The following is a 14,348-nucleotide window of genomic DNA, read 5'->3' on the forward strand; positions in this document are numbered from 1 at the left end:
TGCTTATTGAAGAGCTTGATAATCCCAGCCCCGGTCCAAAATTAAGGGATAAAAACAGGGGGCGAAGTGCATTAAGGACAAAACGGGAGTTTTGTCAATGTACTGTTGAAAAAGCTTACATAGAACGAGTTTATTGTTGTCGTGACATCATAATTCAATAATACATTTTTTACTCTGGACGTCATGTGACAGTGAACACTTTTTTTTGGTAAGTCGTTCTCTTATCAATGTGGTGCTGCAGATCAATTAAAACTTTGTAATTTGAGTAGCTTTGTACTGATTCGTTGGGTGAACTCTTGTACTTGTATTAAAATGCTTTTACCAGAAGCGTTTTCAATTTTCAGTAATGGCAATGGTGTCTTGGAATTATCATAATTTATTTTCAAAGAGTGATATTTATTGGTAATTTGGTAATGTATGAGACTTGAGGGGGACTGTTTCTTGTTCAACCTGGTACACCATCGCTGGTTAAGGGCATTTCTGACATTTCAGGTGCTCCACCGTGGCATTTCTGACTGTTTCTTATTCCTTCCCTCCCTCCCCAGTTGTCTTCTCCATGAAGAAGCAGAAAAACTAGACACAACAAATAAACCGGCAATTCAAGCAAGCATAAAAAAAAAAAAGCAAGCAACCCTTCTCCCTCCTCTCTCTCTCTCTCTCTCTCTCTCTCTCTCTCTCTCAAGCAACACTGAAAGTCTCAAACCAAAGGAAGCAAGCAATGCCTGTGAAATGTTCCATTTCGTCACTCCAGGTTCGATTGTCTTCAAACTATTGCGTTTCATTTCCGAAAACTGAAAACTTGAATACAAAATATTAAATTCTGCATTTTTCGGGTTCGAAACCAGCAGTGAAAGAACACGTTTGGCTTTAGAGTAGCTCTGTTAACTGTAGGCATTTGGTTCTCTGCTGCTCCTGAGTGAGAGTGACGACCAGTTTTAGGGCTGTTATTTTTTATCAATTAGTGAATTATTCAAATTAAAATTCGCAATTTTAAGGGCTTTTCGGGTGTTGGAGGAGGAAATTGGTATGTATGTTTGATTGATGAATGATTTATTATTCGAATTACTGGCCACTGTGATTGTTTACTTGGAAAATGTCTTAGTATTACTCTGCTAACAAGTAACTGAAATGTCCATTGGTAACGATTAGCTTTCGGTGTTTCCAAGTCCTTTATCATAACATTTACTCTCTATCGATTTGATGATTGTTTTGGTTTGGTGTGGATTTTTAATTGAAAATCAACATCTGTTTCCATAGGGTTAAACCGTCTTGGTGCTTCGTGATTTTCTGATTTGTTAGGGGACTAAGAGCTGCTTCTTGGCTCCTGGCCGATGACTTGCAATTGGATGCTGTTTCTTAAGGGAAGATAATGAGCGGAAAACTCCACTGCCCATTTCTTGGGGTTTCACTACACAGCTCTTTAAATGGTAGAAACAATGGAAATTTCATTTGTTGGGGCAGAGGGCGTACGGGAAAAAGGGCTGCTCGCAGGTGTGTATGTGAAAAGCAGAACTTTTGGATTACTCAAGCGATTAAGGTTTCACATTTTTGGGGAAAAAATGTGGAATTATTAAGGAGAACCTTCGAGCTAAAAAATGGGATGAAGGTGCAATGTGTTAAAGAGCCCTTTTCTCGAATCAAGGCTCTGACGTGGTCTTTGTCTCCTCTGTTGGAAGAGGGGTTGCTTTTAATTAGGTGCTCTGTATTTTTGGCCACCATATCCGGTGTATGCTTATTGGTATGGTATGGGCAATTAAAAGCCAAGGGTTTTATTGAAGCCAAGCTTTTGCCTTCTGTTTGTTCAGTACTCAGTGAATATATTCAGCGTGAAGTTGTTTTTAGTAAGGTTCGGAGGTTATCACCTTTGAGCGTCACACTGGAGTCTTGTTCAATTGGGCCTCATAATGAGGAATTTTCTTGTGGTGAGGTCCCATCTATGAAACTTCGGCTTCGTCCTTTTGCAAGTCTGAGGAGGGGAAGGATTGTGGTTGATGCAGTTTTGTTGCATCCAACAGTCTTGGTTGCACAGAAGAAGGATTATTCTTGGTTAGGGATACCCTCAAATGAAGGTGGTCTACAGAGGCACTTATCTAACGAAGAGGGAATTGATCATCGAACCAAAGTCCGAAGGCTTGCTAGAGAAGCAGCAGCTGCTTGCTGGGAAAGAGAAAGAGATGAAGCGGCAAAAAAAGCTGCAGAGATGGGATACATTGTTACTGACAAGGGTTCTAGTCCTGCAAATGTAAATGACTCGAAGGAAGGTGATAGCCATTCAGTAGATTTAACAAGTTCTGAGTCATTTCCGTGCATGGATGACAAGATGCACTGGAGGGATCATTGCATGGACACAGGTGTTGATTATGAAATAAAGCATGCAGATTTGGACAAATCATTGGGTGTCAAAATTCCTGGGTCAGGCTTAAATTTTGGTCCAGAGTGATCAAGGGGCCTAAAAAGCACAAATTTAAAAGGAAGGGTTATGGGAGTGATATCTCTACATCCGGTATTACTGCCAAAAGAAGAATTCTCGGGTACAGTGCAGCAAGGGCACTTGCATATTTTCAGGATCTATTTCATCGGAAATCTGAGCCTTCACAGTCATCTGGGGGTTATGATGTGATGAACCTTGACACCTATTTGTTGAACAATGTGGCTGATACTAATGCTGACGCTTCTATCACAAGTACGGGTGAAAAAACTGTAAGTGACGACAACCACAATGGAGATTCAGCAGACCATCCTCTTAAAGAAAATGAGAACGTCAACAGTCATTTAAGTAGTTCTAATTTCATAGAAGATCTACTTCCTATGACTTTAGATAGGTCTACTGGAGATGGGACATCCAGTAAAACTTTCCCATCCACTGAAAATGTTGCAGGAGCTAATACCAAAAGAGGTAACGTAAAAGAGGATTTTGGAGTTGATGATGTAAATAAGCATACTGATGATGAGATATCAGAGGGGCAAAGTGGTCAGATGACGCAGAATTCAAATTTTGCCACATACGATCAAGTTCCTATCTGGCCCCTAAGCCTGAAATTAGGCTTGTCCTCCTTTTCTAGATATGCAGCAGAGCCATTAGCCTTTCTCTCTGGACCCATTCAAAAGCTGATATCTATGGGCCCCAGAGTTGGAGATATTGTTGCAGAACTTGTTGACGGGGTAGGTGTTGTGCAGTCTGAAGGCTTTGAGAAGATGCTTCCAGTTACACTAGATTCTGTTCATTTCAAAGGAGGAACATTGATGCTACTTGCATATGGCGACAGGGAACCTCGGTAGAGCCACTTCTGTTATATATTTTCTCGTTTTACTCTTTATAATAAGTAAAAACATAATTCTTTTGCTGGCTCTTGTCATAAAAATGATTTACTTATGTGGCGGAGCTGGCTGCCCTTTTAACTGTTGTGCTCAGTTTTACATAGAAAAACTTCTTCTTGTTGTGATTTTGATGTACTGGATAGAGGTCTAACTATACTAATTAGGATCATTCATCTTTTAGGATATATTTTAAGATGTTTCCTTGTGGAAAATATATATTCTGTGTTTAATGATAATGCATCATCTTATGCAAGAAAGGTTTATGACAAGATAAATTTTGCATTAAGCTGAGCATTTACGATTTTTGTATACAATGTTTATAGAGAGATGGAGAATGTCGATGGACATGTGAAGTTTCAAAATCTCTATGGTCAGGCTCACGTTCAAGTTAGTGGAAACTGTAAGATGTGGAGATCTGATAACATATCTGAAGATGGTGGCTGGTTGTCTACAGATGTTTTTCTTGACATTGTTGAACAGAAATGGCATGCCAACTTAAAAGTTGCCAACTTTTTTGTTCCGGTAAGGGAGACACTACAAAATAAAATGACACTTAATTGAGATTATCAACACCTTTGTGTTTCCAATCTGAGGTTACAAAGTTGGTTCACGTGCCTTGTGTGCTGGTTGTCTTTTCTTCTGCAGCTTTTTGAAAGGATCTTAGAAATTCCAATAATTTGGTCCAAAGGAAGAGCCACTGGTGAGGTGCTTCTCGAACTCCAATGTATACTCTATATTTTTTCTATTATAAAATTTTATAGTGGCACATCTCCAGTTTGTGCCCTGAATGGGTTATACTGTTTCTGTTTCTGAAGTAATTACATGAATTCGTTCTTTGTGGCAATTTCTGCTTGTTGATTATTCCTATTTTTTAATGTTATATAAAATTGTGTGTATCTGAAATCTCAAGATGTCACATTTCAACAGTATTTTCTCTTTTGACATTACTGTTGGAGAAAAAAAAGTGTCATTGTTATTATATTTTGTTTGTTTTAAGATATATATGTACTTTCACTTTTTCAGGTTCACTTGTGCATGTCAAATGGAGAAACATTTCCAAATCTTCATGGACAGCTTGATGCGACAGGGTTGGCTTTTCAAACAATTGATGCGCCATCATCATTTTCTGTATGTCTCGGTTATACGTTTTTGTTTTATTTTTTAAACCTTTATGGATACAGTATGCTTGTTTGCGTGGATGTTCCTTCCCCCTTCAAATAGACTTGGTAGGTTGCCTAGAAAAGGAACTACTTCCCGTGTCAATATATTACGACAAACTGAATCTGTCCAGACTCCAAATACTTTCGCTTAATGGAGTGTCTTGTGATGCAGTTTGCACGATCTGCCAGGGCATTGGTCTTTTATAATAATACTTGTCGTCTTGCATGTTACTGTTTCTAACAGCACATTATGCAAAACATGATAACTTTATGGTTCTCTGATCATGCAACAGGTTTATGGTTGAAACCATCCCTCATGTTTATTGTCTGTCATGTTGTCCTTGAAATCTGAAAAGTTGTTCTTGTTCTGTGCCCTGCGTCTCTTTTATGCAGGATGTTTCAGCAAGCTTATGTTTCCGTGGCCAAAGAATATTCTTACACAATGCAAGTGGCTGGTTTGGTCATATTCCCTTGGAAGCTTCTGGAGATTTTGGCATTCATCCTGAGGAAGGAGAGTTTCATCTTATGTGTCAGGTATGTTCTTGGAGATGCTTCTGGAAAAGTTTAATAACAGGCAATTAATTTGAGCTTGAACTGGCAACACGAAATGTCTTATTGAGTTCCTTTTTGTTTTATTACAATACTGCATCCAGGTAGTAATCTTTTCATACAAACTTTCTATCTCCAGGTTTCTTGCGTGGAAGTAAATTCCTTGATGAAAACTTTCAAAATGAAACCTCTCTTGTTTCCGGTATGTGTGTGTTCTGTATGTTGCATCTGATTGTCTGTTCGCATGTATCTGTCTTTTTATTCTTTCATGTGTTATAAAATGGAAATACTAAGCTGCAGTGTAGATGCAAGCTTCTCCCTGGTCCCACCATGTGTAGACGGTAGAACCTATGATTTCTCCTTTAGAAGGGAAGGTCCAAACATAGACAGAAGTGCTACACTCTGGCATGGATATAAAGCTGGCACTTTCCTTTGAACCTATATCAACACATTATCTATGTTAGAGTTCCTGCTCGCATATGATAATCATGGCTTGCAAAACATTTATTGAAAATAGCACAACAGCCTTAACAGAACTTCTGGCTGATTATAGTTAAATGAAATAGAATTCTTTTAAAAGCCTCGGTATGAGTCTCATACATTGGCCAATACAATGGCATCCTCAAACGTTTGAAGCGCTGATTTTTGGCTGCTAACTTGATACAAATCATATTAACTACATCTTATAATCTTATATGCTTATATATATATATATATATTCTTTTTCCTTCACTTTTAAGTTTGATTTTAATTTTTTATGAATTCTGCCGAATACTTTTATTAGCCATTTGTACATGTCATTCCCTACTATTATTTTTCCCAAAATCATGTAATAATGTTGAGTGCATTAGTTTCTTGCCTAGTTTCCACAAGAAAGAATGCAGTGATAATATGTAAGGTGATATACGTCATATTTACATATCTCTTTGACTTTACCTCCCATGTAGCTGGCTGGTTCAGTGACTGCTGTGTTTAACTGTCAAGGTCCACTGGATGCACCTATATTTGTGGGAAGTGGAATGGTCTCTAGAATGATATCTCATCCAGTTACTGATTTTCCTCCGTCCTCTGCATCTGAAGCAGTTTTGAATAGTAAGGAAGCTGGTGCAGTCGCAGCAATTGATCGTGTACCATTTTCCTGCTTATCGGTCAACTTCACTTATAACACTGATAGCTGTGTAAGTTTTTGACGAGCAACTAAATGTGTATGTCCAATTGTGTGATGATTCTTCATCACATGCCGCTGCATCTATGTTCTTGTAAGCTTATTCTGTATTTTGATTTTCTATAGGTTGCTGATTTGTATGGAATAAGAGCTAGCCTTGTAGATGGTGGTGAAATTCGAGGGGCAGGGAATGTTTGGATTTGCCCAGAGGTATACAATTATGTTTTTGTTTAAAATTGTGGCCAAGCTTTGTAGAATCATATTACTGAGTCGTTAAACTAGCAAGCTAGCTCCCCTCTCTTTCTCTCCACGGTGATTATTTGGTAACTTGAGCATACTCATTATGTTTCTATTTCTAGAAGATATTTTAAGCTATCTTCAACTTTATAGCTACTTTAGCTTTCATGTTGGGTATAAATCTTTGTGATGATGTGGCACTCTGACATTTCTATTTTGAAATTTAACTCTGTGATGTTATACTCAGGGTGAGGTTGATGATACATCAATGGATGTGAATTTCTCTGGAAGTTTGTGTTTTGATAAAATTCTGGATCGATATGTACCTGGGTACCTTCAACTAATGCCACTCAAGTTAGGGGTTTTAAATGGGGAGACAAAACTTTCTGGTTCGCTGTTGAGACCGTAAGATTTCTGTGTCTACCCTCTTAACTGTTGATCACGAACTATTGATGTTGCTTATTTGCTCCATCTGCCTTTTGTTATGGTTGCTCATCAGAATATACATGCTGTTGATGATAATCTGCATTTAGAGTCAATTTCTTCAGGTTCACTAAGATGTTTTCCAATTTTTTGCTTTGTTTTCTTAATGTAGGAGGTGTGACATTAAATGGACAGCTCCAAAAGCTGAAGGGTCCTTTAGTGATGCTCGAGGAGATATAATAATCTCACATGATTCCATTACTGTTAATTCTTCATCTGCTGCTTTTGATTTGTCTTCAAAAGTTCAAACATCTTACACTGACGAAGTATGCTTGCACAGAAGTGATGGTTATGCAAAGAGTGCAAGGCCATTTGTTGTTGAGGGAATTGACTTGGATTTGCGTATGCATAATTTTGAGTTTTTTAACTGGGTATCTCCTTATCCTTTCGATTCTCCAAAACCTATGCATTTGAAAGCAACAGGCAAGATCAAGTTTCAAGGCAAGGTGTTAAAGCCTTGTAGTGTTAATAATGGACAAGATTTTGGTCTAGAGAGAAATAATTTACCTGTGGAGATGACAGATAAAGAAAAGACAGAGAGCCTTGTTGGAGAGGTTTCGATTTCGGGTCTTAGATTGAATCAGTTGATGTTGGCGCCTCAGTTGGCTGGATCATTGAGTTTGTCACCTGAGTATGTCAAGGTAATGCAAAGAATCTTTATGCCTTGCACATTTGGTTTTTCTTGGAATCGAGCTGAAGATATTAAGCTGGTCTTGTCGTCAATGTTGCTAATATAACCTTTGAAATTAACATGTTGACTCGTATATTTTATGGTTTTGGATTCCTGACATTTTGCATTGTAGAGCTGGTACTAAGCTTTATAATTATATTCCATCTTATCATGGAAGCTCTTGGTAACTTGACCAAAAAAATACATGTCTGCGCGTATTTTTATTATTAAATTGCATGCTCAAGATTTAGAGAGCAAATTTCTCAAGTTTGAAATTGATTATATTGCATTTGGCATTCCCATGCCTAAGTCGAGTATTTGGACACGTTTCTGCTGCATATTTTTGTGTTCGTATGCTCTGGCAATGGAATTTTGATAAATGATTCAGCTAGGGATTTTTTTATTAATGCTGTTGTTAGTGAGACCTATCACCTATGTCTTTAGATATGGCTAAAAGAAGAGTTTGACTTAATCAACTATATTGATGGCATATTATATATTATTCTTCTTTCTTATAATTCCTTCTGAAATATGAGATCTTTCTGGCAGTTGGATGCCACTGGTAGGCCAGATGAAAGTCTTGTAGTGGAGTTTGTTGGGCCCTTGAAGCCTAATAGTGAGGATAATTCTCAAAGCGGGAAGTTGGTATCTTTTTTACTTCAAAAGGGGCAACTAAAAGCAAACATCTGCTTCCAGCCATTTCATTCTGCTAACTTGGAGGTACCTGTATTTCTGCAGAATATTCTTTGTTTTTCCTATGTAAGTCCTTTTTAGTTGAGCTTATTAGCAACACATTGTCTACTGACTCTTCTTTTTTATTGTCTTTGCATTTGTTATAGATACGCCAGTTACCACTGGATGAGTTGGAGTTGGCATCACTCCGTGGAACAATACAGAAGGCAAGCTAGCAAGCATTCTAGATTTAAATGTTTTCGAATCCCCATTTCTTCTCCTTACTCATAATGAGTGCACATTCGATCATTATGAGATGGCTGTCAATCTAAAAAATAAAAGGAAAACAGACCTTACTTCTTTTGTTGCAAGGCCAATTTTTTTCTATAAGATATTTGGGACGTTCTAAGGTCAATTTAACCATCTAGTTTACCACAGTATCTTTAATCATCGGTTCAAGGAAATTCTTAGATGTAAAAGAGAAAAAGTAGGTAAAATAAAGCCTGAAATGACTTAAACCAATCCAGGAGCTTTTCTCGTATCTATAATCTTTTTTCTTAGGTATTCTGCATTATAATGCCAATTATTTTCTCTTTTTCTTTTTAATCCATTCTATCTACATGTTCATTTTAACTAGGTTGTGGTGTTGAATGAAATCATAATTTTTTTCAATTCTTAATGAAAAATCCTAATTTAGTTGAAGCTTCATAAATTGATTATTCTGTGGAAGTTGTTTCTACTCGGTTGCTTTTCAATTCTGAAATGTTTAGCTGGTTATTTGGTTTCAGGCAGAAATTCAACTTAATCTTCAGAAACGAAGAGGTCACGGGCTGCTATCTATACTTCGGCCGAAATTCAGTGGAGTGCTAGGTGAAGCCCTTGATGTCGCTGCTAGATGGAGTGGAGATGTTGTGAGTACTCCAGGCTTTTGTACTTTTCATCTGTCATTGTGGATTCATTGCCATGAGAATTTTTTTTGAGAAGATTGTCTTCCCTCCAATCACATGTTTTCTGTTGTAACCTTGACTTCTGCTATTCTTATGATTTGTCTTCACAATGTTTACTGGTTTTATGCCAGCCACACTGGTTGCTGATTTCATGCCACGGTCATGATGCATACTTTTCCGCTTGATGGTTATCATGTCTTCCTTTAGCTCAGTTGAGCTGTTCTTGATTCTCTTGCAGCCTTTGCTTTAGTAAATATCCCAGAAATAATCCACATATCAACTAACACCAGGAGCTTCAAGCTTCTTGTTTTGATGATCTAGTTTAGATTTACAATAATGAAAGATGCACTACTATATGGAGCTTTTCCAAAGTCTTTTGAAGTGAATTGGTAAAATACCGTGACAAAACAATATAATTTCTCTTCACTTATTTTTAAGATTTGATGTGATGTTACTTTCTTATTCACAACTAAATTTTTTGTATGACATGTCTTACTTTGGTACCTGTTAATAAATTATACAGATCACTATTGAGAAAACAGTCCTGGAGCAAAGCAATAGCCATTATGAGCTTCAGGGTGAATATGTGTTGCCAGGCTCGCGAGACTGCAACCCTGCTGGAAAGGAAAAGGGTGGCTTCTTGGAAAGGGCAATGGCTGGGCATCTGGGAAGTGTCATATCTTCTGTGGGGAGGTGGAGAATGAGAATGGAAGTTCCTAGAGCTGAGGTTGCTGAGATGATTCCCCTAGCTGGACTCATTTCTCGAAGTACAGATCCTGCTGTTCATTCTAGGTCAAAGGTTGTATTCCATTAAAATAATTTGGAAATAAGTACATAGAGTAATTAACGTCTTTCCAATCTAGCCAAAAACATCAACTGAAAAGTAATTTAATGAAAAGCTCATTTTCGATATGTTTGTGTGAAATTTGCATGCAGGATCTCTTTATTCAGAGTTTGCAGTCAGTGGGATTATATACTGAAAGTATTAAAGAGCTACTGGAGGTACTTTTTGGATGAAACACCATATGTTCGTTTCTTTCTTGAAGCTGTAGTACTTGATGCTGGTGCACAACTTTGGGATTTGATTCTTTTTATGATTTTCTCTTCTGTTTTTCGTAATGAGATAAGCGAGGGGCATTATGTATTTTTGACTGTTAGTCATCCATTATTTCAGGTTATACAGGGACATTATGCTTCATCAAATGAAGCTGTTGAAGAAGACTTTAATCTTCCAGGTTTAACTGAGCTTAGAGGTAGCTGGCATGGCTGTCTTGATGCAAGTGGTGGTGGCAATGGGGATACCATGGTATTATGTTTTCATTTCCTGCACGGGTTCAAATTCTCAACTTGCAAATTGTAAAGATGTATAACCCTATTTGGACAATTGGATGTTGGAACACAATTAGTAGTAAACAAAATGAGGTCTTCTTGAGCACTTGCATAACAAATTGATGACCACTTGAACCTTGCTTCTCGATAATCTTAGATCTATCTACAGTTGAACAAACTACCTTCCCATGAGATAATAAGCATAATTTTTCCTTATTTGTGGTGGTCCAACTCAGGAAATATTGGAGTAAACTTGAAATACTTAGCTTCCATAGTTACTCTTTGGTTCTTGGCATGTAGGCTTTGTCCTCTAGTAATTGGTTTTATCATTGTATTGTTTTGTCAGGCAGAATTTGATTTTCATGGGGAGGATTGGGAGTGGGGTACATACAAAACTCAGCGAGTTCTGGCAGTTGGTGCATACAGCAATGATGATGGTTTGCGCCTGGAAAAGATGTTTATTCAGAAGGATAATGCTACAATTCATGCAGATGGGACTTTGTTAGGGCCCAAAACGAATCTTCACTTTGCTGTTCTGAATTTTCCTGTTAGTCTAGTTCCTACAGTGATTCAGGTGATTGAATCTTCTGCTACTGATGTGGTTCAATCTTTACGGAAATTTTTAGCACCAATTAGAGGTATATTGCACATGGAAGGCGATCTCAGAGGGAATCTTGCAAAACCAGAATGCGACGTGCAAGTAAGGCTCCTGGATGGTGCCATTGGGGGCATTGATCTTGAACGAGCTGAAGTTGTTGCTTCTCTAACCTCAACCAGTCGTTTTCTGTTCAATGCAAAATTTGAACCAATCATCCGAATTGGGCATGTTCACATCCAAGGAAGTGTTCCTGTTAATTTTGTTCAGAATAACATGTCAGAGGAAGAAGATTCAGAAAAAGATAAAGGTCGAGCAAGTTTGGAAGGTCGGGTGAAGGAAAGAGGTAGAGGATCTGTAGATGATGTCAGTGAAAAGAAACTTTCAAGAGAACGAAATGAAGAAGGTTGGAATACTCGATTAGCAGAAGGCCTCAAAGGTTTAAACTGGAACCTACTAGATGTAGGGGAAGTCAGAATAGATGTTGATATTGAAGATGGGGGCATGATGCTGTTAACTGCCCTATCTCCTTATGCTAAATGGCTTCAGGGCGACGCTGTCGTCATGCTTCAGGTGGGTCAAGTGAATATGGAGTTTTTGCATGTCTTTGATTCGTTAAACTGTGTTTCTTTCTTAAAATTGCTCAGTTATGTTTCAGTTTAAGGCTTAAAATTTTCTGCGGATTTTATATAAATAGGTAAGAGGCACGGTTGAACAACCAGTACTGGATGGATATGCATCATTCCACAAGGCATCAATTTCCTCACCAGTTCTCTGGAAACCACTGTCAAACTTCAGTGGCATAGTTCATGTGAAATCGAATAGGTTTTGCATCACTTCATTGGAGGGTAGGGTAAGCAGAAGGGGAAAACTGTTCGTAAAAGGAAACCTGCCCCTTAGAACCAGTGAAGCATACCTTGGAGATAAAATCGACTTGAAATGTGAAGTTCTGGAAGTACGGGCAAAGTATATTCTTAGGTATGTATTATAATTTCTAATAAATGAAAGCATAAGTTCATTGGCATCATGAAACTAGGTTAACTTTTGGATTCATATTCTTGTTTCTTGTACAAATCCAAAAAATGTAGAACAATAAAGTAAGAAAAACTGAAGAAAAAAGAAATGAGATAACCTTTCTCTGAAAGAGATGTCTTTCCCTTCTATGGGATGTTTTCTTAGTAGTCTTACCTGCATATTCCTTTTATTTGCCTCCCAAAGAAAACTAATGTATTGAGTAAGATTGCAGTGCCCAGGTTGACACTCAGATGCAGATAACTGGTTCTATATTGCAACCAAACATCTCTGGAAATATTAAATTGAGCCATGGTGAAGCATATCTACCACATGATAAGGGTAGTGGGGCGGCTTCTAATGGATTGGCATCAGATGAGTCTAGGCTTCTGGCTACTGGTGTCGATCGGGCAGTTGCCTCGAGGTATGTTTCACGGTTTTTCAGTTCACAACCTGCTGCTTCGAGGACAAAATTCTCTCAACCCTCAGGTAAGACATCACTGCCTCTTTAGTTTCATTCATTGTGTGACCTTACGACCATGATACTCTAAATCATACCAAATATTTCATGTATGTACAGTTGGTAAAGTTGATGTCTGAAAATTTCAAATTCCTCTAACCTTCTATTTTCTGGATTAGCAGTTGAACCAGGTGAAAAGGAGACGGAGCAAGTGAACATTAAACCGAACATAGATATTCAGCTTACTGATTTAAAGCTTGCTCTAGGACCAGAGTTGAGAGTAGTTTATCCTCCAGTTCTCAATTTCGCAGTCAGTGGAGAGCTTGATTTAAATGGCCCAGCTCATCCCAAATTGATACAACCTAAAGGCGTCTTAACTTTTGAGAATGGTGATGTAAATCTATTGGCAACTCAGGTGAGTCAGTTTATTTCTTATATTCTTGTAGTACACAGTAAATTTCTTCTCGTGGGAAGGTCAAGCTTATCCATAACTCATGGTTCCTCTGTTTTTCGGCTTATTTTTCTCCGTCTCATAAACTTCCCAAAATTGCAGGTGAGGCTCAAGAAAGACCATCTAAATATCGCGAAATTTGAGCCCGGAATTGGACTAGATCCTATGCTAGATTTAGTTCTGGTAGGTTCTGATTGGCAATTCAGGATTCAAAGTCGAGCCAGCAACTGGCAGGACAAACTGGTGGTGACCTCAACTAGCTCTGTGGAACAGGATGCCCTCTCACCTACTGAGGTGCTATTTTTAAATGTTGGAGGGAGTCAATTTTCAGTTACTAGACTTATAGGCACTTTCATCTGATCCATTTTTTTTCCATATGCATAGGCTGCTGGAGTCTTTGAAAGTCAATTGGCGGCGTCCATCTTGGAAAACAATGGGCAGCTTGCATTCCAAAAGCTTGCAACTACAACACTGGAAAAACTAATGCCGAGAATAGAAGGGCAAGGAGAGTTTGGGCAGGCAAGGTGGACGCTAGTGTATGCACCGCAGATCCCTAGTTTGCTTTCTGTTGATCCTACGATGGATCCTCTCAAATCCATAGCCAGCAATATTTCATTTTGTACAGAAGTTGAAGTCCAATTCGGGAAACGTCTTCAGGTAAAACTCTTCAACCCGCTTTTAATTCTTTTACTTCTCAAATTGGATGAACACCTTACATAGGGCTTTCATTGATGTGAAAGAAACTTTACTGGTATTGTTAACTTCTCATTTTCCTTCACTTTACATTTATGATCATTTAAGAGTATTCGTTTCTTTTTCCCTCAGGCCTCGATTGTTAGGCAAATGAAGGACTCAGAGATGGCAACGCAATGGACCTTGACCTACCGTCTTACCAGCCGCCTGCGGGTTCTCCTGCAGTCTGCTCCGTCAAATCGCCTCCTTTTCGAATATTCTGCCACATCTCTGGATTAGTCTGCTACCCTTTATTTTTTTTCCTTTTGATGTATCATTATTCTTTGCTCAAAATTGAATGAGCTCCTTTTTAAGTTGTACGCCGTCACTATGTAAATAGTTCAATATTTTATGATCAATGAAAGAAAATCACCAGTCTTAAGTTTCCAACACTCTAGGCTGGTTTGGTATTGCTGTGCTTTGAAAAAAAGCTGCTTCTGCTGTGCTGTGAGAATAAGCAGCTGTGAAATAAAGCAGCAGAGTGTTTGGTAAACTTTTTTGTAAAAGTGCTTTTGAAAAAAAAAAGCAGTATTAGAGTGTTTGGTAAACTTTTATGTAAAACAGATGTG

General features: G+C 38.2%; 1 protein-coding gene across 1 annotated transcript; it reads left to right on the forward strand.

The window, feature by feature from the left end:
• The first annotated feature begins 117 nt into the window (after window positions 1-117).
• Window positions 118-14,171, forward strand: LOC103966102 (protein TIC236, chloroplastic-like). The gene is given in 25 exon segments (XM_009379250.3): window positions 118-751; window positions 1,258-2,426; window positions 2,429-3,275; window positions 3,642-3,840; window positions 3,964-4,023; window positions 4,342-4,446; window positions 4,872-5,012; window positions 5,167-5,229; window positions 5,975-6,205; window positions 6,319-6,402; window positions 6,677-6,834; window positions 7,025-7,553; window positions 8,132-8,302; window positions 8,422-8,481; window positions 9,043-9,165; window positions 9,725-10,000; window positions 10,138-10,203; window positions 10,376-10,507; window positions 10,877-11,698; window positions 11,823-12,103; window positions 12,372-12,625; window positions 12,779-13,011; window positions 13,150-13,341; window positions 13,432-13,704; window positions 13,873-14,171. Coding segments are annotated over 24 exon segments (6,504 nt in total). The 5' UTR covers window positions 118-751; window positions 1,258-1,369; the 3' UTR covers window positions 14,020-14,171.
• Window positions 14,172-14,348: the final 177 nt, after the last annotated feature.

Source organism: the organism of the source record quoted next, unplaced genomic scaffold (genome assembly GCF_019419815.1).
Source record: "Pyrus x bretschneideri cultivar Hongxiangsu unplaced genomic scaffold, Pyrus_bretschneideri_v1 Contig1, whole genome shotgun sequence".
Taxonomy (NCBI): Eukaryota; Viridiplantae; Streptophyta; class Magnoliopsida; order Rosales; family Rosaceae; genus Pyrus; species Pyrus x bretschneideri.